At 48.2% G+C, this 22,591-nt stretch overlaps 1 protein-coding gene across 4 annotated transcripts in view; it reads left to right on the plus strand.

Annotated features, from left to right (window-relative positions):
- LOC147257960 (uncharacterized) overlaps nucleotides 1–20,964 on the plus strand; it is a 27,632-nt gene extending 6,668 nt beyond the window's left edge. For 3 of the 4 annotated variants that reach the window (XM_086212237.1, XM_086212236.1, XM_086212238.1), the window contains 9 exons: nucleotides 2,055–2,136; nucleotides 3,046–3,110; nucleotides 3,187–3,303; nucleotides 3,650–4,415; nucleotides 8,121–8,294; nucleotides 9,667–9,856; nucleotides 11,690–11,763; nucleotides 13,082–13,210; nucleotides 13,690–20,964. In XM_086212237.1, coding sequence (XP_086068363.1) covers nucleotides 3,102–3,110; nucleotides 3,187–3,303; nucleotides 3,650–4,415; nucleotides 8,121–8,294; nucleotides 9,667–9,856; nucleotides 11,690–11,763; nucleotides 13,082–13,210; nucleotides 13,690–13,805 — 1,575 coding nt within the window. In that variant the 5' untranslated portion in view covers nucleotides 2,055–2,136; nucleotides 3,046–3,101 and the 3' untranslated portion in view covers nucleotides 13,806–20,964. The remainder of the gene's footprint in view (nucleotides 1–2,054; nucleotides 2,137–3,045; nucleotides 3,111–3,186; nucleotides 3,304–3,649; nucleotides 4,416–8,120; nucleotides 8,295–9,666; nucleotides 9,857–11,689; nucleotides 11,764–13,081; nucleotides 13,211–13,689) is intronic. The other variant, XR_015117647.1, reaches the window with a different exon arrangement.
- Nucleotides 20,965–22,591: the final 1,627 nt, after the last annotated feature.

The following is a 22,591-nucleotide window of genomic DNA, read 5'->3' on the forward strand; positions in this document are numbered from 1 at the left end:
AAGGACACTGAGCCTCTCTGTTACCATCTAACACACACACACACACACACACACATACACACAGACAGCCTGCAGCCTGATGCACAAGGTCAATTAATGTGTATTACTCCGCCACTGAAAATAGTCCCCAACATTTGATATAAGCTAGAAACGACTGACCTTTTTGTAGGAACCAACGTGCTCAGGGCCGAGCTTTCCAGACAGAATTTCGAGACGGACAACAACAAAAAAAATTCTCTTATTTTCCTGTCTTTTTCTTTTGATACAACAATGATGATAATAAATCTTCTAGAATCTTCCACATGTCCATCGCCTGTTGTCTCATCACCTTGAGGGTTTAATTGAAATAAACGTGTGTGTGTGTTTTTGTGTTTGTATTTGCTCGAGCAGCTGTCACATCTTGGTTTTATAGTCACTCAATTTAGCGCTGCAAGTTGTCAAATGCATCACAATGAATTGTTTCATGATGCATTTTGATGAAGACACAGAACCAGGACGGGAGCTCGTGGGCTGGCTGAGCGCGTTGTTTACGCCCCAGGTGTTATCCTGATTAGGGCTGTCTGGGTTTGTCAGTGCTGGGAGTTCGAAAGCAGCCTGCATGTGTTGAACTTACTTCATCATGCAGGTCCTGGGTCAGTTGTTGGAGAGGCCTGAAACTCTCTGGAGACTGGAATCTATGCATAACGTCAGCGGTGTGTGGCCGAGTTTGTGTCCCGCAGCACAAACGGAGCCGTTTTCATGAAGACTGTCGCCGCAAATATTCGGAAGACCTCGTTGTTGTGCGATGAGTGAAGAGGAATAGACGTGTCCTTGTCTCTCGCAAGAAACGAGGTCAGTGTGGCTGCTGGTATTGATGAGTGATTATTGATGGTAGTGAGGCTGACTGGACCCTGTGTGCTTCAGGCTCAAGCTGCTGCTTGAGCTGCTGGGACAACGACTCGCCAGAAGGTCTTAAAACCGATCAGTAGGGCTGTGTGTGTGTGTTTTAACCGTTCGACTCCGTGACGCGTCTGTCGCCACCGAGTAGCTGGAACGGTGATGCGGTAGAAATTGTTTGCAGACACATTTTAAGCAAACCATTAATACAGATGTTCATTTGCTGCGTAACCAGTGGAACATGTAACATAGCAACAGTTATAATACTGACATAACCATCGTTGATACATGACGCTACAGGTTTGATAAGTCAGATATGATGCGTAAGTTCTAGTAAATAAGGCGGTCATTTACACCCTTTTTTTTTTTGGCAAGGTTTAAGTGAGTATTTATTTATAACCTTTTTTTTTTAAGTCAGTGTCTTCGTACCCGACTTTATGTGTCCTTTCTGGGCTTCCGTACCCCAGGATAATCTGTTTTCATCTCTCTGCTTATCTTCTACTCTGTTTCACTTCTTCTGACATGAGTTGTGTAATATCTGACAAACGAATGCCAAAGACATCATTTGAAGCAGCAGTGATGGTAGCAACTCACCGTACCACTGAAACCACTCACGCTCGGTCGTTTAGAGGTAGTAATTGGCTCCATATTTATCTCTTGATGCCACCTTCATAATTTGCTGCTTAGTCTTTGTGTGCATGAAAGCGTTTTCTCTTTTTATGCTCATTAATGGCGGGGTTTTTTTCTGGAAACGATGTGTCCTACATTTCTGGCAGCGTAAGGTTTTTTGTTGTTTTTTTCATGTTGAATAAATAAATGTATTAATAGAAAAACTAGCTTCTATGAGCCACAACAGCGACAGCAGATGAACACAACTCTGTAAGGGAATGCAAGAAAAACAAATAAATATACAAAGAAATGTTCTCTGCTGAACCAAAGCACGTTATTATAAGAAAGATTTGTTTAAGTTGTACCTTTTATATGTTTGTTGTTTAACTGTAACGTGTGGAGAAAACATGATACTGTGAGTGTTCAACCCTGCCATTATCCACTGCTGCAGCTTTCTGCTCTAACGATGTGTTTGCTTGCTGTATAATTTGCGTTGTGGCCCCTGGTGAACTCATGTCTGACTTCCTGCTTCCTGCTCCTTTTTTTTTTTTTTTTTTTCTCTCCTCCAGAGGGGGGGGGGGTCCGGGGGCTGCAGGACTGCATCATGTGAAAAGACCTCGACCCTTTGACCCTTTCAACGCTGCATCTTGGGTAACTATCAGAATCAGAAGTGCTTTATTGATACTGGCGGAGAAATTGGTTCAAGTTACAGTTCATCACATCGAGGAAGAGAAATTCTGTATTTCCAAAAATGTACGTAAACATACATACAAATGTATAAATACACATATTTGCTTGTATTGCAGTAAGAAGCTGTCTTGCTGTCTTAATCTGCTCCTTAAAGAGGAGCGCCGTCACTCAGGCTACTCAGTCTTCCTGTGTTTTTCCTAACCTTCTTTTGTTTGGATGGAAGTTTTAATGTTTCAGCTTCTGACTTCCTCTCTGGCTTGAGACGGGTCTAGAATGGCTGTGATCGTGCCGTAATTCATGAACGCTCCTGTGCAACGTGACATTAACCACACCAAAACTAGCTGCAACGTGAGGATGGACTGGAAAAAGGAAACTAAAACGCGGTTTGACATGTTATTCACCTGCAATGATGAGTGGCACCTAAACGAACCATCAGTTTTTAAGGCCTGGATTGATTACAGTGGTCAGCTTTCACCACAAACGCGTCCTCGTGGAGTGGTGTCATACTCCTCCCAGCTCACAGAGACTCCTTCCTCGTGGGCTTTTCCAAATTCCACAGGTGTTCAATGTGTTCTCCCACCCTTGAGGTCCAAACTTGCGAGTTGTTCATGAACGCACCATGAGATCCATGAGATAATTGACTCCTGGCTCTTACAGTAAATATAAATCTGTATCATATCACAATTGTGCATCATTTTCCATGTCCGTATGTGAGACCGTTGTCAATAAAATGTACATAATTATGTGGGACAGTGGAATCGTTGGAGTTCTAAAAATAATTTATTGACGGACGTCTTTGCCTCCGCTTCTCTCAGCCTCTATTCTCTCGTCCTTGTCACATTCTGATCCAACAAACGTTGTGTTTTGCAGCTGAACTGTCTTGAACTTATATTGTGACCACGACCTGACACCCTCCCGCCTCGGGCATGCCTCAGGTACAGTACGAGCATCAGAAAAACTGCAGTACGTGTCATCCGTCACCTCTCCTGACTGCGTTTCCTCCCCTTGCAGCCGGGTATGAATGGGATGGAGCCTGCTTTTGGCGAGGCCTATGGGGGCCACAGGGGTATGCTGAGCCCCTACCCTCTGGCCATGTCACCACAAGGGGGCAGGACTGAGTACGACCAGGTGAGGACTTGGCGCGTGTTGTTTGGTGCAATTTGAACTGCAAACGTATTTTGAGCTTCATGGTGAAACCGGTCAGAGAGTTGGGAGCGAAGAAGGACAATAAATACAAATTTAAACCAAAATATGAAGACGGCTCCTTCTGTTTGTGGTGGTGCCTGTCAAAAGTGACATGATAAATGTGAGCCACATGTTGAATATGAAATGAATATACTTGACATATTTATGATCATGATTACAAAATGATCAATCTGATCTGTGCCACATGAACAAAAAATGATAATTGGGTCAAGTATGAAGTACTGTATGAATATTAAATGAGGCCTAGTAAGCATCTCTGTCCTTTCAGAGTGTGCTCCTCATGCTGGGCTCCCCGGCATCGCCAAGGAAACGGCCCTTTGAGTTGCTAAGCGATCTGGTGGACGACGGTGGTTTTGGTGAGGACCTGCACCCAGAGCGCTGGGACGTGTCGGCACTGGATGAGATGGCGCGTTACACCAAGCTGGGCCTCGGTGTTGGGGGGGAGCTGCTGGCCTGCTCCGAGGAGGCCGTCCTGATGGGCCGGTGGGGGAGGAGCCTAGAGGAGGAGCAGGAGGAGGAAGAGGAGGAGGAGAGGAAGAGGAAGAGCAGCAAGATAATGCCAACGCACGTGGCATCTCCTGTCACCCAGGACATCCAGGCCACTTGTGGAGGGAGGGAGCGTACCTGTGTTACCACGACAACAGAGCGGGAGGTTATTGTTGCAGGACGAGCCGCTGGCGGGGGACAAGATGGCGGGATGTCGAGGGAGTGTACAGTGGAGGTGTACCAGGTGGTGGAGGAGGTGGCTGCAGGTTTGGTTCTGGAGCACTGCAGCGAGGAGCACAACTACTCATTGAGCCAGGGAGGCGAGCTGGGGGCAGGCCCCGCCCACAACGCCCCAACGGAGGAGGGGCAGGTCGGGGAGACACAGCAGGAGGTGCAGGACGGGAAAGAAAATCAGGACAGGGAGGAGCTGGATTTGGATGATGACGATGAGGAGCAAGAGGAGGATGATGAAGATGATGAAGGAGAGGAGGGAGCAGAGGAGACAGCGGTGGAAGCTGAAGTCTCCAGTTCCTCCGAAACTGAATGCGGTGAGTCCTGCTTTCAGTTTGTCCGTATCTGTTTGGCGGGGACATCTTATCATGGCGCTGCCAGCAGCCGTCTGCCCACACGGAAACCATTTTAATCTGTCTCAAGTCCAGACGAGACCTCAGACCGCCGTGTGTGTCTTGGTTGGCTAAGCAGAGGAACATTAAATGCCAAAGCTGCGGGTGTAATTCCCGGACAACATACCGCTTCATTGGCCACAGTTTTACTGTTATGAAATGGCTCTGAGTGTTCATGTATTCAAATACCATCTGTAACAGCCGCGGGGGGGGGGGGGGCACAGACGTATACAGGAAAGTTGATACAGGTTCTTAAACACAGTAGAACAGCAGTTTAACAGACTGAAGCATTCAACTGGTGACGCTTCTGTTTGGTTTCTCTTTCGCATCGTTTCTTTCCACCTCAGTGTCTCTCATTCACAAATCAGTACAGGTTCTGACACCAGAACTTCAATGACTGATCTGAGATCAGTGTCGTTCAAAAAATACCTGACGTTGCAAGAAATCTGGTGAACAAATCGCTGGTTTTGAACAAACTTCTGTAATTGGAAAGCTTCTTTTTCTGCCTTGTCAGGGATGATCCTGGCTCTGTCTTCTCTTGCCTTCAAAATAAAAGCATCAATGGTTTAATTTTATAATGGGTTTGTCAGCACGTGCTCAAGTGGCTTATTCTGAAAAGTTCTGGAATGGGGAAGTTAAGTGTTTCTGTTGCTGTGTCGTTGTTGGTAGCTAAGCTAACGTCTCTCTGTGTGCTGTATTTAAACTACTTACTTGACCCACCTCTGCTTTCACTGGTAACCGCGGTGTTTGGTGGCTATCGGCCTCATAGTTGTTGTGTAATCCTGCTGAGAGACAAACACAGAGCCGTGTGAGCTCCGTGCTGGACATAATGGGAATGGTGGGATTATTCTGGGGGTCTGTACCACACAATTTTTGGGCACTCCACTGACTTTCCGTCACTAGAATTGACAGAGGTCTCGGTCTTTGCCTGCCTAGAATCATGGTTGTGCTTAACATTCACTGACCGTGAAGATTAAGAGATGATATCATTTGATCAGGTTCGTACCGGGAACTACTTGGACTGCCTCAGACCCCCATCCCGTCTTGCTCGCCCAGCTTCTTGGACCTGCAGTTCCTCCTGTGTGTATTCTGGTTCAGCCAGCTCAGGTCCAGGGTTCTGGTGTGTCCAGCAGTAACCCTCCTCATCCTCTCTGACAAAGTCGGCCATGATTGGTAGCAGCAGTCGCTCCTCTAGTCGTCTCCGAACATTTTCTTTTGTTGACTTAATTTAAGATGGGGCTTTTGAGCTGCTGTGTCAAATCACCCAGTGTTCATTGCAGCTAAGCTAACTAGCAGTTAGCCGTCCGGGGGGTCGGAGCTCCTCACGGAGAGGACACAAGTGTCTCTATCTGCCAGCCTGACACTAAAAATGATGGACACAATTCAATTTCCCCAAAAGTCGGCATGTTTGCTTTGCGTGGACCTCCTGTGGTGATGGTACGAGGCCATGTGGTGATGTCAGTGAGTTGTTCAGCCCTGGGGGGGCAGGGCGGTGGGGGGACACTGAGGATTCCACTGTAACCATCGGCTCATTGAAGCTGAGTCATTCCATGTTTCTGGACTGAGGTCACTCGAACGTCAGGTAAAAATATCCTGGCCTCGGGTCCTTTCTTGTCCAGACAACAGGACATGAATAATTAACATGTATATTTGAACTGTTTAAACTGACTTCACTTCTGATGGCCATCTTTTCCCAAGCGCATCAGCCACCCCCACCCCCACCCCCACCCCCGCACGTCCTCTGATTAGATAAACAAATCTCTAGCCGTGTCTGGTCGCAAGGTAATGGAGAGGTCGCTGTCTCTCTCCCGAAGACGAGTCCGGCTCACATTTCCACTGTCGCAAGACACCATTGTCCCCGTCCTTTGTTGTGGTGGTGTGTGTTTGTGCGCCTGTTCGGTCAAGAAGCCGTATGATGGATGGTAGGGTGTGAGTTCAGAGAGAGATGGAGCGAAAGATCAGAGTCAGACAATGGTGCTATCTGCAGACTGGACTAGACGGGTTGATGTTGCATAAGCTCTGTGTGTGTGTGTGTGTGTGTGTGTGTGTGTGTGTGTGTGTGTGTGTGTGTGTGTGTGTGTGTGTGTGTGTGTGTGTGAACGCCAGCCCTGGCTAATGGCAAGGATGGGACTTTACGGTGATTAACTTTCAGTCTGATTTAATCCTGCCAGAAAATATTTTCATTGTTATGTTTTGAACACTCTCTCTCTCTCTCTCTCTCTCTCTCTGCCTCCCTCCATCTCTCTGCCCTGCTGGTGGAGCATTGGGTGTTGTATTATTTATGATGCCATTATTCATGGCTCTGTGCGCCGGAGGCTAATCTTCTGTGACGTCTGCATGCTCGTGTAGGTGTCTGCCTCGCTAACGGCGTGGTCGGCTGGTGGTTTTATTACCAGGACGTCCACTGTGTGTTTGTGGGCTCACTGTGTCATTTCATGGCGGGCAAACATAGCCAACAACACCCGTCAGGCATGATCAAGGAGCCGCTGTCTTACCGTGGCAGAGTCTTTGTCTTTTATTAAATACCCCTGCCTCTCAGTGTCCACCTCCATAGAATCGGGTCCACCTTTGATGGCGCCACTCGTTTTACCCTCAAGTTCTTTTCTTGCTTGGACTCTCGACTGCTTGTTTTGTTTTCTAATTCTTCTCAAGCAGCATTTTCGAAAACATCACAATGTTTTTCGCATGACAGGATTTTAAGGACCAAAATATAACTTTTAACCACCAATGAGTTGAACTCCGGCTGTGGGGCTTAGATACCGAGAGGCTGATAGAGTGGACGCTGCAGCAGCCGCTCTGATTCGCGCCTCACTGCAGTGGTGCTCGTTTGGTCTAATTTGTTGAAAAACAGATTCGTCTGTTTTATTGTATTCTTCGACGTTGGTTTATACCGGCATCGTGGCCATTGTTTGAGGCCTTGAGTGACCTCACAAAATGTCAGTCATCCATTCATAATGTGATGTCAGAGCTACTTCGTGCCCCGCCCCTTCACCTGTTGCCTGCCGTGGTTCATCTGGTCTCGTTTACAGGTATAACCAGTCTGATTGTAGTGGAAACACAGCAGATTGTGTCAACCCCCCCAACGCACGCACACACACACACCTGCGTCACTGCACTGGTGTCAGTAAGAGTACACTCACAGATGTGGAGCCACAACTAACCGTTATTTTCACAATCAATCGATCCGTCTATCACTTTTGCGACTGATGGATGATTGACAAGAATTTAAAGTAAGTGAATCATGAATGAATATTTTGAAATAGAAAAATGTCCAAAGTAAAATTGACGGACTGTCTGTCCATCAGGTGACCGATCAAGTAGAGCTACACGGTCATTTAAGAAGGAAACCACCAAACAACAGCCAGGAGCTCGTGGGATGACTTCCTCTGCTTCTGTTTTTGCCACAAATGTCAAAAGGCTGTCGCATTTTATGGAATTTCAGAACGGAAGCTTTTAAACTGCCTCTGCTCCTGGTCACGGGATTAAAGAGTTTAGAGCCTCTTGGGTGAGAGGCCAAACGTCCTCAAGGAAACTGGTACAGTCCAGTTGACCGGGACGCAGAACTTGAGCGACACCGGGAACTGGATGACTCTTTTTTTGCATCTTGTTGTTTTTTTCTCCTTCTTCCAGAGGTGGAGGCGGAGCCAGTGAGACAGCCGGGAGAACGGCCATCAAAACGCCGCTGTTTCTGGGAGTACAGACGTTCTCGGGAGTCAGCCACGAAGAAGAAGCTGGGTGGAGACGTCCACTGGTCTCTGTCATGGAGCTCCAGCACGCTACCCAGCACGCTGTACCGCCGAGAGGGTGAGAACGCTGTTCCACTTAAAAACCTGTGAAAGGTTAAAAAAAAAAAGTTGTTTTCTTGTGTATTGAATATACAAAATATAAGATCAGATAAAATGGATGGATGAACTGGTAATTGCATCCCTGGTGAAATTCTGGAAGTGCAAAGATCGACTACACGAGAGCCTTTAAGCTGCAGGAGTCATTAAAACGACGCTCGCGCTGCAGCTGAAAGTGTCCCATTTCTTTTCTCTCATGTGACTCAAATCTGACCCTCAGGCTTGTGCCCTACATACAACTTTCATGTCAAAATCTAAATTTTTCAGCATTTCCTTGCCGATAAGTAAATCCTGCAACTGTGGCTGTGCAGCAGTTTGACAGAAACCACGAGCTGCCAGCTCAATACCAAGCTCATTATTCAGATTATAGTATGAAATATGGGAATGAGTCTCATAACTGCACATCCAAAACATTTTTTCTAATATCATATCGTATCATATCATCTATAATAAGGGTGTTCACTTTTTGGCGGCACTATCCAGAAGAATGTGGATATCCTGTGAGTCATGTTACCGGCTGTGCTCCCACCTGGTTTACATGGAGCTTTTTGGGGGCGTCGTCTCGATTTTGATCCCGGAATGTGAATTTTCTCTGACACTGGTCAAAAATACATGATCCATATTAGCAAGAACGTACGTTTATGCAACGATCTGATACCACGTCATGTATCAGCTCTACTTCCCAGTCAGCTCAGTTATCAGCTGCTAATATTTCATACAGGAAATCAGTTCTTCTTTACTGCAGTAAAACCCAGTAAGACTGCAAAGGAAGCTCCGCTGGCATCTGCTGTTTCAGAGCCGCAGCTGTTGTTTGGTAGATTTGATGTTCAAGTGATAAAGGTCATAAATGTTCAAAGCAACACTTCAACTTCTCTGGAAATACGCTTAATTTCCGTCATCCCCAAAGCCAGACAGGAAGATGGAGACCATGCTAATTAGCTTAGCACAATGACTGGTTTGGGTGGGAAGAGCGAGCACTGCTCTGTCAAAAGGCATCAACACAGATCGGGTTCAGGATGCCGGTGTGTCCGGCAGCAACCCTCCTCATGTATCTGGATCTCTAATTACAAAATCTCATTATTTTTAATTATTCAAACAACATCTGTCACTGCAGTCAAAGAGCATTTTGGAGAAAATGATATTTGAGGCTGTTTGATGGAGTTTTGCTAACAGTTCCAACCCACTACCATTAATTTTGCTATGCTAACTAGCAGTCAGCTGGTCTGTGGGGGTGTCAGGTCCCTGATGGGCTCCCTGGGTTCCTTTAACTTGAGAGCATTGAACGACCCCTGCAGGCTGGCATTGATTTAGCTTTGGCTTCTTGTGCTATCAAGGCAAAAAAGGGCGCCGCAAAGCACGCAAGACAGATGCCAGCGACCTGACGCCAAATCCCCAGAAGCTCCATAATATCGGAGAGCAGCTGCAGAAGCTCAACGCCGCCATTGACGGCATGGGTCCGGTCAACGACCTGCCCGCCGTGGCTCGAGCCCGATCGCGCAAGGAGAAGAACAAGCTGGCCTCCAGGTAACTCCACTTAACCGTCCTCCTACGTCTTCTGCACCAAGTCAGAGCCCGGAGATCTGGTTATTGATTTAGTAGTCATGAGTGGACATTTTGAGAGCTTTTCAGTGTTTGCACTCAAAAACAACCCAAGAAGTGAATTCTTCAGGGCTCTGTGGTTTCGCAGAGTCAGTCGTTTGTGTCGGCTTTCAAACGTGTGGTGGGTTTAGCTTCTGATGCTGTTTCTGGACAACAGAAAGAAAGGGAACATGAGCCTCAGTCGAATTTAAGGCGTCCGCTGATCTGAATAGATGGAAGGTAGGACTTATTGTTCTGTGACCTTTCAAATGTCAACCCGAGCTTTTATACATGTCAAATTAGCATGTAAAAGGGTCCTCAAAACACGCGGTCTTTGAAATGTATGTCAGGGGTGTTTTGGGTCTGATGGGACCATTTTTAATGAGTTTACTTTGGACATGCCGACGTATGAAAGTAAAGGAGGGCTGGAGGGAAGAGGAGGAAAACAAGAGATGAGATGGATGGAGGCAGGATGAAAGGCTGAATGGGAGGAAATCAGAACGGGATCGAGGAGGCACACAAGGAGTGAGATGAGGAGCGAGGGGGTCGTGCGAAGTTCATTTGTGGGGAGAGTAGGGGGGGCAGTTTAAATAGGAGGGGAACTCTGGGAATATCTTATTATTCCAATCATACTGTATATCAAGCAGTACACAAACATGCCTCCAGATAGAACATTTGAGGGGAAAAACAGAGGCGGACGAGAAGTTATACTGAACATCAACATTTCGCTCGTATGTGACTGAGTTCATGTTTTAATTTAATATGCAGGAATGTCTCAATCGGAGCTGGGAGCCAGGTCAGAGGCAGTGCTGGGATTATCCTGCCCTCCTCCCAACTCTCCCTCCTGTTATTTTTCACAATCACTGGGTTTACATGCACAGTTGCAGCTCCATTAGGTCAATTAATGAGTCTACTTTGTTGTCCCAGTACACATGAATGAATCGATTTATTCACTGAGGAACGTTGGCCTCCTGATAGGTAGGTGGTGCTATGTCGGGGACTTCCATTCAGAGACGCTTAAGAAGAACTCCTCTCGTGGCAGCGTTGAGTTTGTCCCCTCGTCCCGACAGAAATTTGTCGGTTTCCTGTAGCAGAAAAAACATAATTCTCACGTGTCCGATGCAGTCGGGTTTAACCCGTCCTCCCAACATGCACGTCAGTGATAGTGTGGCACAGGCAAACGCCACACAGTACCCTAATATATCTATGTATTGTCCCACTGGTGTCGTCTAACTCCCCCTAACAGTTTTATTGTTCACTCCTACAACGTAGGTAAGCGTTAGAACAACACTCGCCTTCGCCTCTGTCCTTTCATGAACACTCGGTTTGTGAACTGAAAGCAGATTTCAGTTCCAGTCTTTGACTGGCGGCGTGTCGCTCTGGTGAGGGACGTTCAGCGGCTGCACCTGAGTGTGCTCAGTTCGCTGCCGCTCTCCTGGCGTCTTCATGCTCAACGCTGCCTCTGAGACGCCGATCCAAACGACTCCAGGCCGCGCTGGTCTGAGGACGCTGTGCTGCAGAACTGGACTGACACTCCTAATCCAGACAAATGGCCGCCTTAGTGGTACGTGGCTTCTCGCTAAGCTGACTTTAGGGGGAGAGGTGCATGAATATTTAATGTGTATTGATTGACTCCTTTTTCAACCTGGTTTTTCATGCTGCAAACGAGTCGCAGGCCTTCAGGGTAAAGGTGTCAGATAGTTGAGGACGTGAGAATGACTGGTCCCCCTCCAGCTGGGCTCAGTCTGAGGATGACGGCGTTCTCTTGTCCTGTTCCAGGGCCTGTCGCCTGAAGAAGAAAGCCCAGCACGAAGCCAACAAGATCAAGCTGTGGGGGCTCAACCAGGAGTACGGTCAGTACCCTCAGCTCCAGCTGCTAGACCCCCTTATCTGGCCCGTAGGGTCTCTGTCACGATTCTATGAATCAACCATCTGAGCCCAATGAGGTCACAGGAGGCGTTCAGGTACATCGTTGAGCGTCGGTCACAATTTTAGAAGCACTCAGAGTTTTGAAGTGTGTCTGAAGTTCCAGGTATGAAATGAGCCGAGAGAAGCGCTGAGACGTCCTTTGGAAATTGAATGCCACTTTCAGCGGATTCCTTTGATTTCTTTGTCCACATGCTCTTATTAAACATGTGGCCTTTTTAATTTTCTACACATTTATATTCACCTAATTATTATATTTTGAACTGAAATCCATCTGATACACAATGATGATAATATCTGGTACATATGAACACCATCAATGAACGTAGATTAAAACAATGATTTTCTAGGACCGTACAGACAAAAGCCTTCTTCTTACTTAAACGAATTCATGTATTTACTTTTGCTTGTGTCATTTTTCAGTCTTGGAGTGAGTGTGTCATGCCTTGACCCTGCGCACAACTTTCACACGCACATAAACACACGCGTCCGTCCCCGGCGCTCCTCATGGAAACAGAATGTCATTTTTCATTATGCGGAACAGATTTATCTCGGAGTGAACGGCTTCTTTGTCCGCCGCGGAGGTTTTTGCTGATTGACCAACACTGTAAACAAAATCTCCCTGGTGGAGGAAGTCATGTGACATATGACTGATCGTAACCAGCTACCTGAGGACAAGCGTGTGTTCACACACTCTTATTCAGGGAGAAGCCAGAGACGAGGGTCTCCATAAACACCTCATCAACACTTCCACACGCCCAAATACGGCAGCTCCATCTCCCCTGCTTCCTGCTTCCTCCGTGAATTCAACCACATCACGCTTCCTTTCTCCGTTTTTTCCTCCGTTTTTCAACATTCCAGACGTTCCTGACTGTGGCTCGGCATTTCATGGCAAACTTTTTAGCTGTGGCTCAAGCAAATTTTTGTTCTCCCCGGCAGGAAGCCAAAACACACACAGCTTAACCTCAACTCCCCCGCTTCCTCCCTCACTCCCCCACCTTCTCCCTCTCTCTCTCCTTCTGATTTTCTTTCTTTCTTTCACTTTTCCTTCTCTAAATCCTTGTGATGAGTATCGACACAAACTTGATTAGACAACAATCGTCCCTGAGTTCTTTGACTCCATTTTAAGTCGTGAAATCAGCGAGGTCTCATCGGGTGTGGCCTCGGCTTCACACCTGCCTCAGGTGTTGGCTCTCTCTGCGCTCTGCTTTACACCCTAACGATGAGGTTTGTTTTGGTGCACAGAGAACCTGCTGGGGGCTCTGCTGCGGATCAAGGAGGTGATCCGTCAGAGGGTGGAGAGCAGCGAGGAGGAGGACACGGACGAGCGAGGGATGACCCAGCGCCTGGAAGACATCCTTCGTGAGTCCAGCGGTGAGAGAGGAACACAAGCGGTCCGTTGTTGTCCTGATCTGAGTCGAGCACAAACCCCCAACCGCCACATGTGTTCGTAGGGTGTAGAGCAGCTCCAGAAACACACCAGGGATCGTTGTCTTTGATTTATTACCACATGTGGTTCCATGAGAAGTCCTGACTAATCAGGGCAGTACAACATTGTTTCATCAGTGTTTACCTTTTGAAACATTTGAACAAAAAGCAAACTCGAGTCTAGAGAAATGAACTGTTTTTTTTTATTTTAAATGAAACATTTACAAACCGGCTTAGTCATCAATTGTTAACATACCCAAACATTCTGGAACCAGGACTCGTTTCCTCCTGTGGGAATCTGGGTTTGTACGTCCAGTATTTGTCTCAGGTTTGCTGGAAATAAACGTGACTTGCTAAAGATTTCAGAGAGATCGCGTTTTAACAAAACCACGCTAACGGGCGACTGTTATCTGGTGTAACTGCAGGTCCGCTAGTTGCCGGGCGAACCAAAGACTTTGTGCAGAGGATTTTGGCGGCCAGCGCGGGGGGGCAGAACCAGGGCAAAGATGCCTCACAGGAAGGAGACGAGGCAGCGGGGTAAACTCGCCTGGCATCCCCTCCCCCTTTCCCTCCACCGCCCCCCCCCCCCAGCATCGCCAACTTGACCGTACTTCTCCACGCCACGCAGCCTCCACCCTCTCAGCTTAATGGCAAAGGGATGAAGAAAAGGTGAAGAGGATGGGTAAGACGAAGAAGAGAAGGAGACACGGGGGAGTACATGTCCCCCGTGAGCCTGTTGTTGACCCTCTGAACAGCAGTCCTCTTCTCCGCTCTGCTGCACCACGACCATCATCAGACCAGAGCTGCTGCTGCTGATGTCTCTGTATTTTGTGTTGTGTGTGTGTGTGTGTGTATGTGTCAGTGTGTGTGCGCGCGTGTGTGTGCGTGCGCATGTATGTGTGTGTGCAGGACCTGTAAAATACTGTATGAGTGTGTATAGTGTTCCTCTCTCCCTCCGTGTGCTGTATTTGTACCCCATCGTGCCTATGAATAGACATTGCACTGTTTTGTAGATGGTCATAGCTGTCAGCAGGGGGCCGGTAGTGAGCCGAGGGTGAGGGGGCATTTGAGGATAGTGCAAATATAAGGAAGTGGGACGAGCCCAGGCTCAGAAAACAAAGGAGCGGTTGTGTGCTTTTTTGATTTGGCCGGGCTCCTACAGAAGCACTGCATACCATTTGGGTTGCATCTGAAATGTCCGTAAATGCTGCGGCACGGCGAGTGACGGAGTCCTGATGCCAGACCAGCTGTTCGTGTGGAAAAGTCCATGGAGCTTTAACACCCCCCTCCCCCCAAAATGTAAACAAAGTTAAAAGCGAAAAAAAAACAAAAAAAAAACCTGCACCTTAATTCAGACTGACCAAAGAAACCGACACTGCTGAACCACTGGGACACCAAAAGGCCCTCACTGCTTCAGACGCTGCCAAGCATCAACATCGTTTGATCTGAGTGAGGGATGAACGACTGAAGCACTTGCTGCCATGTTTACCTTCCTTCAAGGATGGCGTGACTGAATGGACTTCCTTCCTCTAACGGCACTATAATTTCAGATCTGAGAGATCTCGGAGAAATCCACTCAGCCGTGTAGCTCTGCAGCCTGGTGCTCCTTCAGCTTCTCTGCAGTGGCTTTATTTTTACCCACAAAGGGAAGTGTCCTCAATGCCTTCCCCAAGCCCTCTCCTCAACCCCTGACCTGATTTATGTAGCGCACCTTCCTGAATTGCAATGGCAAGTAGACACATGTAGATCTAGAGCAAATAATTTGTGTTTTTTATATTATTTTGTTGTTATTTGGCAATGCCACCACTCACAAAGTGGGTGTGAGTCTTGAAATCTGCCTTTATTCTGTGGTCTTTGCTGAAGCTGTAGACCAACCTGTCCAAGGTCTCTAAATGTTGTTGGACGTTAAAAAAAAAAAGAAAAAAAAAAGGACCCTTTTAATTGCACTGTGGTAAGAGCAACTAAGCACCTTTTGAAGAGGGCTCCAGGTCCTCAAAAAAAAGAAAAAAAAGAAACTCTTGGCACCTTTTTTCTGGGCGTTGAGCTTGGTGGTTTGTTTCAGGATGGTGCTACTGATGATGATAAAAACAAGAAGCAATGCAAACCTGAGCGGCATCAGGCAGTAACTGCTGACTGGGTTTTGGCTTGAGAGCATGTTCTGTTGTTGTAGTTTGCATAATGACGCCTTTCTGAAGTGCCTGGAGCTTAAAGCCACAGGGACCTGTGTTATTATGCATGATCTTGAAACGTTACCCATGACTACTGCTCCGAGCTTTGCTTTACTCCACGCACCAACTTTTTGGGCCAGTTGCTTATTTGTCGTCCTCCTCGAGGGAGTCGTCGATGATCAGGTTCGGGATGTTGGTCGGTGCAGCAGGAATCCTCCTCATCCTCTCTTGGAAGGTCAAATTAGCAACAGAAGTCACACTTCCAGTCCTCAGCAAACATTTGGTTTTGCGATCTGGTTCTGATCCTAAAATTACAGTGTTTGTCTTTGAATCGTTTCGTCAGGGTTGCTGGGGGGTATTGAAAAAGGTGTTGGAGAAGTGATGACTTTTGACAGGGCTATGCTAACACTTCCCACCCACTGCCATTCATTGTGCTAAGCTACCTAGCAGTCAGCTGGTAGAAATCTCCAATGCCTCGTTTCCACATCCAGGTGTCTGAAGTTCATCCCCATGGAAACCTCCGATGTGTTTGTGAAGCACTTCCCCACATTTATTTTTCGGTCCCAAAGTTGCCAAGGACGGCGGGCTAGCAAAAACAAGCTAACAGGTTACAAGTGAGCTAAATTGTGGGCTATTGTCATCTCTGAAGTTTACCCTGTAGATAGTTCACGTCGAGCTGTCGGAAAGTAGCAGAATTGATGGCCCTCTCACCCTGGGCCAACCGTCGCCTCGCAGGCTAACCGTCGCCTCGCAGGCTAACCGTCGCCTCGCAGGCCAACCGTCGCCTCGCAGGCTAACCGTCGCCTCGCAGGCTAACCGTCGCCTCGCAGGCCAACCGTCGCCTCGCAGGCCAACCGTCGCCTCGCAGGCCAACCGTCGCCTCGCAGGCCAACCGTCGCCTCGCAGGCTAACCGTCGCCTCGCAGGCTTCTTGCCACATAATATACCAAATGTCAGACACCAGAATTCTGCATGTGGAAACGAGGCGAAAAGGCTCTCGATCTTCTTTGGGTCGATGGACAATGAGCAGAGTTGCAAAAAAGTTGGTGTGCTCCTTTAACGTTAAAAAAAAAAAAAAAAAAAAAGTTGTCCTATCATATTTTCAGCCAAAAAACAAAAAACAGTCTACCAAAACATTGTTCCTGTTCAGATTAAACATGATTCATGGCACCAGTAGCTGGAACCGTTTTCTGTGAACGTCGTCTCGTGGAAGTTTAGTTGAGGACTGGCTGTTAGCGAAGCAATTCCCTTTTGTTTTTTGACCTTGACGAGTGACTGGGCTGCGTTCCAGAGCTGCTGTTCTTAAACACACTGTTCTCCTCTTAAGGAAACTCCATCTCCTCTCCAGAGAGAATCAGTTAACCTTAAACTCTTCACCTGCTCGTGGTCGTTTTCAAAGCTGTGGATACGAGAGAGGGCGTTTTTTTTTTTTTGCTGTGGCCCTGTTTTTAGTGTCTTTATCCGTTGACTTCTGGGAAATGTTGCTCATGGTCATGTGATACTGTAAACAAAGGATTCCTGTTGTTGCACTGTGGAGCTGCGAAGCTCTCATGGCAGAGACTGTGAAAGTTTGTGGCTTTGTATGAAATGAAGCCTGGTGTAGCAGCGGGAGGCCGTGATGTCACTGAGGTTTCTTAACCACCATTTATCACCACAGAAACCTGGTTGGGCCCGTCAGGGTTTCAATAAACAACAAGATTGACGGTCTAGGACACAGAAGCCAGTAGGAGAGAAGTGATGGCCTGTTTGGTGAAAGGTGTTCGCCGCACTCTTTCTGCTGCTGGGACGAGCGTTCTTTCCTCCCGCTCGTCTGGAGGCTTGGGGAGCGAGCGGCGCTGCCAGAGCCACTGGATCTCACGCTGGCAGCAGCTTCCTTACATGCCCCTGTGCAGCGACAAGACAAAAGAGAGGAAACGGCAGAAAACAACTGTACATATCACAAAAACAGTTGGACAACCCGTCTGTCACGTTGTCAGGACAATGAGGTCTGTGTGCGGAGGGATTCCGCTTTGAATGCACAAACGTTCTGGGGTTTTCCTTCCTTATAAGCAGCACAAAGCACCATCTGCTGTGTACGTTCATCTATATACCAAAAACCAAAGTGGAAACTGTTGTACCGTATTGAATTGTTGCCCCAGAGCCAAACTAGACATGACACCAGGCCCAACCGCTGTGTAGCATTCGTTCCTCTGGAAAGAGAAGAAGTTGACCCTTTTGAATCGCGCCATGTCCCTTTAACTGCACAGCTTTAACAGAGAGCGTCTCGTCTTGGCAAGGCCACTTGACTCTGCTCACATTCCTGACTCGGTTTCCCTGAAAGTCTGTGTACCTGGAAACAGGGGCAAATATATGTGAGCGAAAACCTGAATGACCCAAAGATGTCTGCTGTTCGGCCACTCTGCGGTGGCTGTTTGCACGCCGGCCGTGACAGGCCGGGCCGGGCCGAGTCGAGCGAGGAGCCGCCGTGATTTAAAGAATGCAGAACTTGTTGCGCTCAGTTTACAGAGTTGGCCAAGTGTGATCTAATATGGACTTTGACTTTGGATGAACTGGATGATTCATCCCAGAGTTGCTTCCTTGTTGGGTGTCAGCACTTGCTAAAGACAGAAAGGGAAAAACGGTGCTGGAACTTTCTGTTGAGGGAGAGAGAGAGAGAGAGAGAGAGAGCGAGGAAGGTTTCAACTTTGTCCTCAGAACCGGCCAGAACGCCCGCATGAACACGTGCTCGTAGATGTCAGGCTGCACTGAAGGAGAGGGTTCAGTCATTACATTTAAGTTGAATAATACTTGGCTGGAGGCCCCCCCCCCCCCACACACACACACACACACACACAAAAGAAAACTTCCTGTACTGTAGAAATAAGCGGCCAAATACCAGATTTCCCCCAATGTCCTCCAAACACGTCCGTGTTGCCTTCAGGCTCCGGTGTGGAACTGGAGCTGACTGGAGGAAGTGTGTGAACTGTGCGAACGTTTGCAGTGAGCTGATATTATAGGGTTGTTATTATATTACTGCTAAGAGTTAAATGCCTCCCATATCTGTTACTGTTGTTGCTCCCAGCAGTTAGCAGGAACACTGGAAACAAGAGGAAGCGACTGTAATAATGAGTGGTTGTAGCCAATCATGATGGTTGTGGGCGGGGCTAAGCCCAGAACCGTGGTGGGCCAGGCTTTTTCCTGTAACTGGTGTACAAGTACGCACAAATGTATTTGTCAGAAATCCCAACAGCCGTTTGCTGGTGGCGCCTTAACACTTGGTGCAAGTCTTCGCCAAGCATGCGTGGTTAGCTAGCTAGCTAACCCACGCATGCTTGGAGCTCGGAGCTTGTCGTTGGACAGGCGGAGAACATCGACCGGGATGGTCACACACTGACCAGCTTGTCTCTGCAGCGCTGTTCGGCTCACCGACATATTGAAGCTGGGCTTTTTAGTATTTCATTTAGAGCAGGGTCAGGTGATGGTGTTTGGCTGAGAGGGTGGAGCTGCCGCCATCTGCCTCTGTAGCTCCGCCCTAAAACATTTGGGCTTCATCGTCTATTTTACTCCAGATTTGAACAAAAGCTCTAAAGTATGTGAGTAGCACCTGAGACTATAGGTCATATTTCCGTGTGCCTCTCCACAGCCAGTGGCGTCGCCCCCTGCTGGCCGTTAGAAAGAGCGCCGGTGACCACGAGCAGGTTGAAGGCTCATCAGCTCTGAGCACTGCCGGCTTCTGTGGAGTCACTTCCTGGTTGAAGCTGCTCGTGTCTGCTGAGACTGGCCTCAGTCCTCTGCTCTTCTCATCATTATCAGTTGAACATCTGTGAACCTGCGTTGGGGAGGTCTGATGGACGATTGGCGGGCGGAGAAAGCGTTGAAGCGCCGGACGTTTCAGGGTCGAGCAGCTGCTCGTCGTCTCTCTTTGGTTGCTTGGAAACGCTTCCATCTGTTTGTGCTTCTGCTGTGATTCAAAGGTGTCAATTCTCAGATTGTCTGTGTAGGGAAAGTAAAAGCAGCATAGAGGGATGTAGAGGAGGCGGTGGGGGGGGGGGGGATAGAGCCATCAGTAAACCTACACTGGTGGGACGCGGCTGACCTCCGGCTGGCCGTCCCCACTCTGCTCCAGCGCTCACATTGTTGAAGACACTCAGGCGTCTCTGGTTTCAAAGGCGATGGGCCTCCAGGCGGAGGAGGTTGGGGGAAACGGTACTTAGCCTCAGAGTAGATTATCCAAAACCTTTTAATCCCCCCACCCCCGCCTCCACCCCTCGTTACACTCTTGACAGCTGCAGGAGAGCGAATCGCTGGCGCTCGCTGTGGCGGCCGGCGTTTTGATGCTCTGTCTCATCTCACTGACCTGGAAACCTCTGTCTGGGCTGATGGAGCCCGATTTTTTTTTTTTGGGGGGGGGTAGTTTAGACCCGAAGGTGGAGTTTTCTTTACGGGGAGGCTGAGGCAGAGGAAGCGGGCTGAAGCGCCCCAGTTCCCCGGCGTGTCGCAGCGCCGAGCATCTGTCAATCATCCTGACCTGTGCAGCAGCGGCGCCATGCATCAACGCTGATTCTTGGCAACGTTTTCAGTCTCGTCCACTGAGAGATTTCTGTTTTTGCTTTTATTGGTCTGATGTGGGCGGAGCTCTGTTGACAAGAAGTGATGTCATGTCATGTTCTGACCAATCAGGATTTAGCCACCAAATCATATGAAACTCCCCAGCAGACGGACGCAGAGGGTGGGGCTTTGTTTTTTTGCATAATCTGATGTTACTTCAGGGAGGCGGCTTCCTTCTGAGGGGAACCTGCTCTGTCCCGCAGTTCTCCAGGAGACAAAAGCACACATCAGATCGTCCAGTGAGTGAGCAGCTACACCCCCGTGACCCCCGTGACCCCCGTGACCCCACACAGCAGGCCGCCTGTGTCGGGGGTCCAAGGTTGAGCAAACTTTGTCAAGGCTGGCCAAGGATGTAGAACACAGATGCTTAGTTCTGCACTTGTAAACACACACACACACACACACACACACACACACACACACACACACACACACACACACCTGTGGCTTTAACCAAACCCACGTCAGTTGTTTCTGTCACTTGTGGATGTGGTGAAAACATGGCATTAGAAACGAGGGCAGAGCCGCTTATCCAGGAGAGACGACCTGTGGCGAGAAATCAAACGCCTGCTGCTTCTTCAGCCTGTCTGATGATGATGATGATGATGATGATGATGAAAGCAGGAAGGAGAAACTATCCAACATTCCACGTGTCATATAATGTACAGCAACCCCCCCCCCCCCATGTCTGTCTTTCAGTAATCACAGTACTACAGTTATACTTTGGACCTGTTAACACATTAACACATCGTTATGTACAACTCCGTCAGTTAGTAACCTTTGAAAAAATAAAACTACAAAATAAAAAAAATCAATACAAGAAGTGCCGTACAAATAGAAGCCTAATATTTTTGTTTTGTTTTGTGTGGGTGTACTGTAAACCTGTATAATGTATATTTTAATATTTATATGCAGCTGTTGTATTAAAGTATATTTTTAAAATAAAGCTGGCGGCGTGTTTCTTCGGTCGGCTGGAATTCCTTGAAAACGCTTGAATCTCGAGGAGGAGTTTTCCAGGTTGGGGAAGTGACGTGGCTCTGGCTCTGGCTCTGGCTCTCCCGGTCCACCTGACTCGGTTCCCAGGACTTGGAGGAGAGAACAGAAACTTGCGTCCAGATTGAAACGTGAACATTTTTTAGAGCAATTATTGAACTGTCCTCGTAAAACTGAGACCGATACGAGCCGACAGCAGCGGTCCCACCTGAACCACAGACGCTCCTCGTGATACGCAGGAATGTGGGAGGCGAACTTCCAGAGGAGAGGAATCTAAACATTTGGTTCTTTTTAGTCTGAGGACTCGGACGCGCTGGACTTGTTCCTGGATGAGAGGCAGGAACGGTTCCGCTCCAGAACCCTCCGGACAGAGGCCCCACCATGTTCTGAGGCCGCAGCAGCTTGGAAAAGAGAAATCTAATTGGGAGTGTTTTTGACTGACGTCGTCACGTCATTCTGACAGCGCCGCCTACGTCAGATCGCCGCTGGTGGGACGTTGGTTTCCTTTGAGATGCGATTTAACAGCGGAACTTTGAGCTGAGAGAAAACGTTGATGAACCGCAGCTTCAACCTGGTCGCTTCATGGCCACGAGATATAACTGGTTCCCTCGATTTAGTCACTTTATTGTGGTCTGTCTTTTTTAGTAGAATCTTTATTCGTGCCGCGTGTCAGGAGTCGCGTGACCGCCTGGTGTGCGTCCTCCGTCTCCGGGAGCGCAGCGCAGCGCAGCGCCGCCACCAGGCGACGCCGCAGAGGGCAGAGGGCTCCGGCAGCGACTGGTTTCCACGCTGGCAGCAGCTTCCACCGCAGGATCCAACTCCAACCGCGTTTGTGTCCACAAGTGCCTGCCGCCGATCAGTGTCCTCCTCCGGCTGCCGTCCGCCAGACGGAGCCCCGCGCATCACTGCTCAGATGCGTTAATCCATCACATCATCATCATCGTTATTATTAATAAAAGCACATTTTTAAACTCGGTTTAATTTGATCAGGAAATTTGTGGCCGATTCTGCCAGAAACTTGACGGTGCTGGGAACAAACTGCTGCGTCACCTGACCACGTCTGAGGCAGATGTTTTCAACAGCTGCACGAGCATCAGAATACCTGCATCACGCTTCTTATTCCTCTGGTATCTGAGGCAGCAAGAGTTCCTGGTCGTGTACTTGTACACGCAGTAGACCGTAGAGTTACGCTCCAGATTTAAAAAAAAAAAAAAAAGTGGTGGACACATGTGGGACTGAAGACGAGCCCGAGAGACGGTTGGTCCCCCTCCTCCTCACAGCTGGAAAAACCGAGTGTGACGTGGGCGTGTTTGCAGGATCATCTGCTTCGGAAAGTTCTAGACCCCCCCCCCCCCCCCCCATAAGTTCATAGCAGATATTAACTTCATCTGAATAAACTAAGCAGTTAATTAATGACGAACATCCAAAGATTTATAATTGAGGCGAGCGACTCTGCTGGACAAAGGCGACTATTCTAAAAAATATAAAGTTAGAAAACGAGGAGCGTAGACGTTCTAATCTTAGCAGATATTTGGTTTATGTAGGTCAGCGCTGCCCAAAGTGAGGCACGGGGGCCAAAT

The sequence above is a fragment of the Aulostomus chinensis genome, chromosome 8 (assembly GCF_037954235.1).
Source record: "Aulostomus chinensis isolate RoL2024-O1b breed Wild chromosome 8, RoL_Achi_v1.0, whole genome shotgun sequence".
Classification (NCBI taxonomy): Eukaryota; Metazoa; Chordata; class Actinopteri; order Syngnathiformes; family Aulostomidae; genus Aulostomus; species Aulostomus chinensis.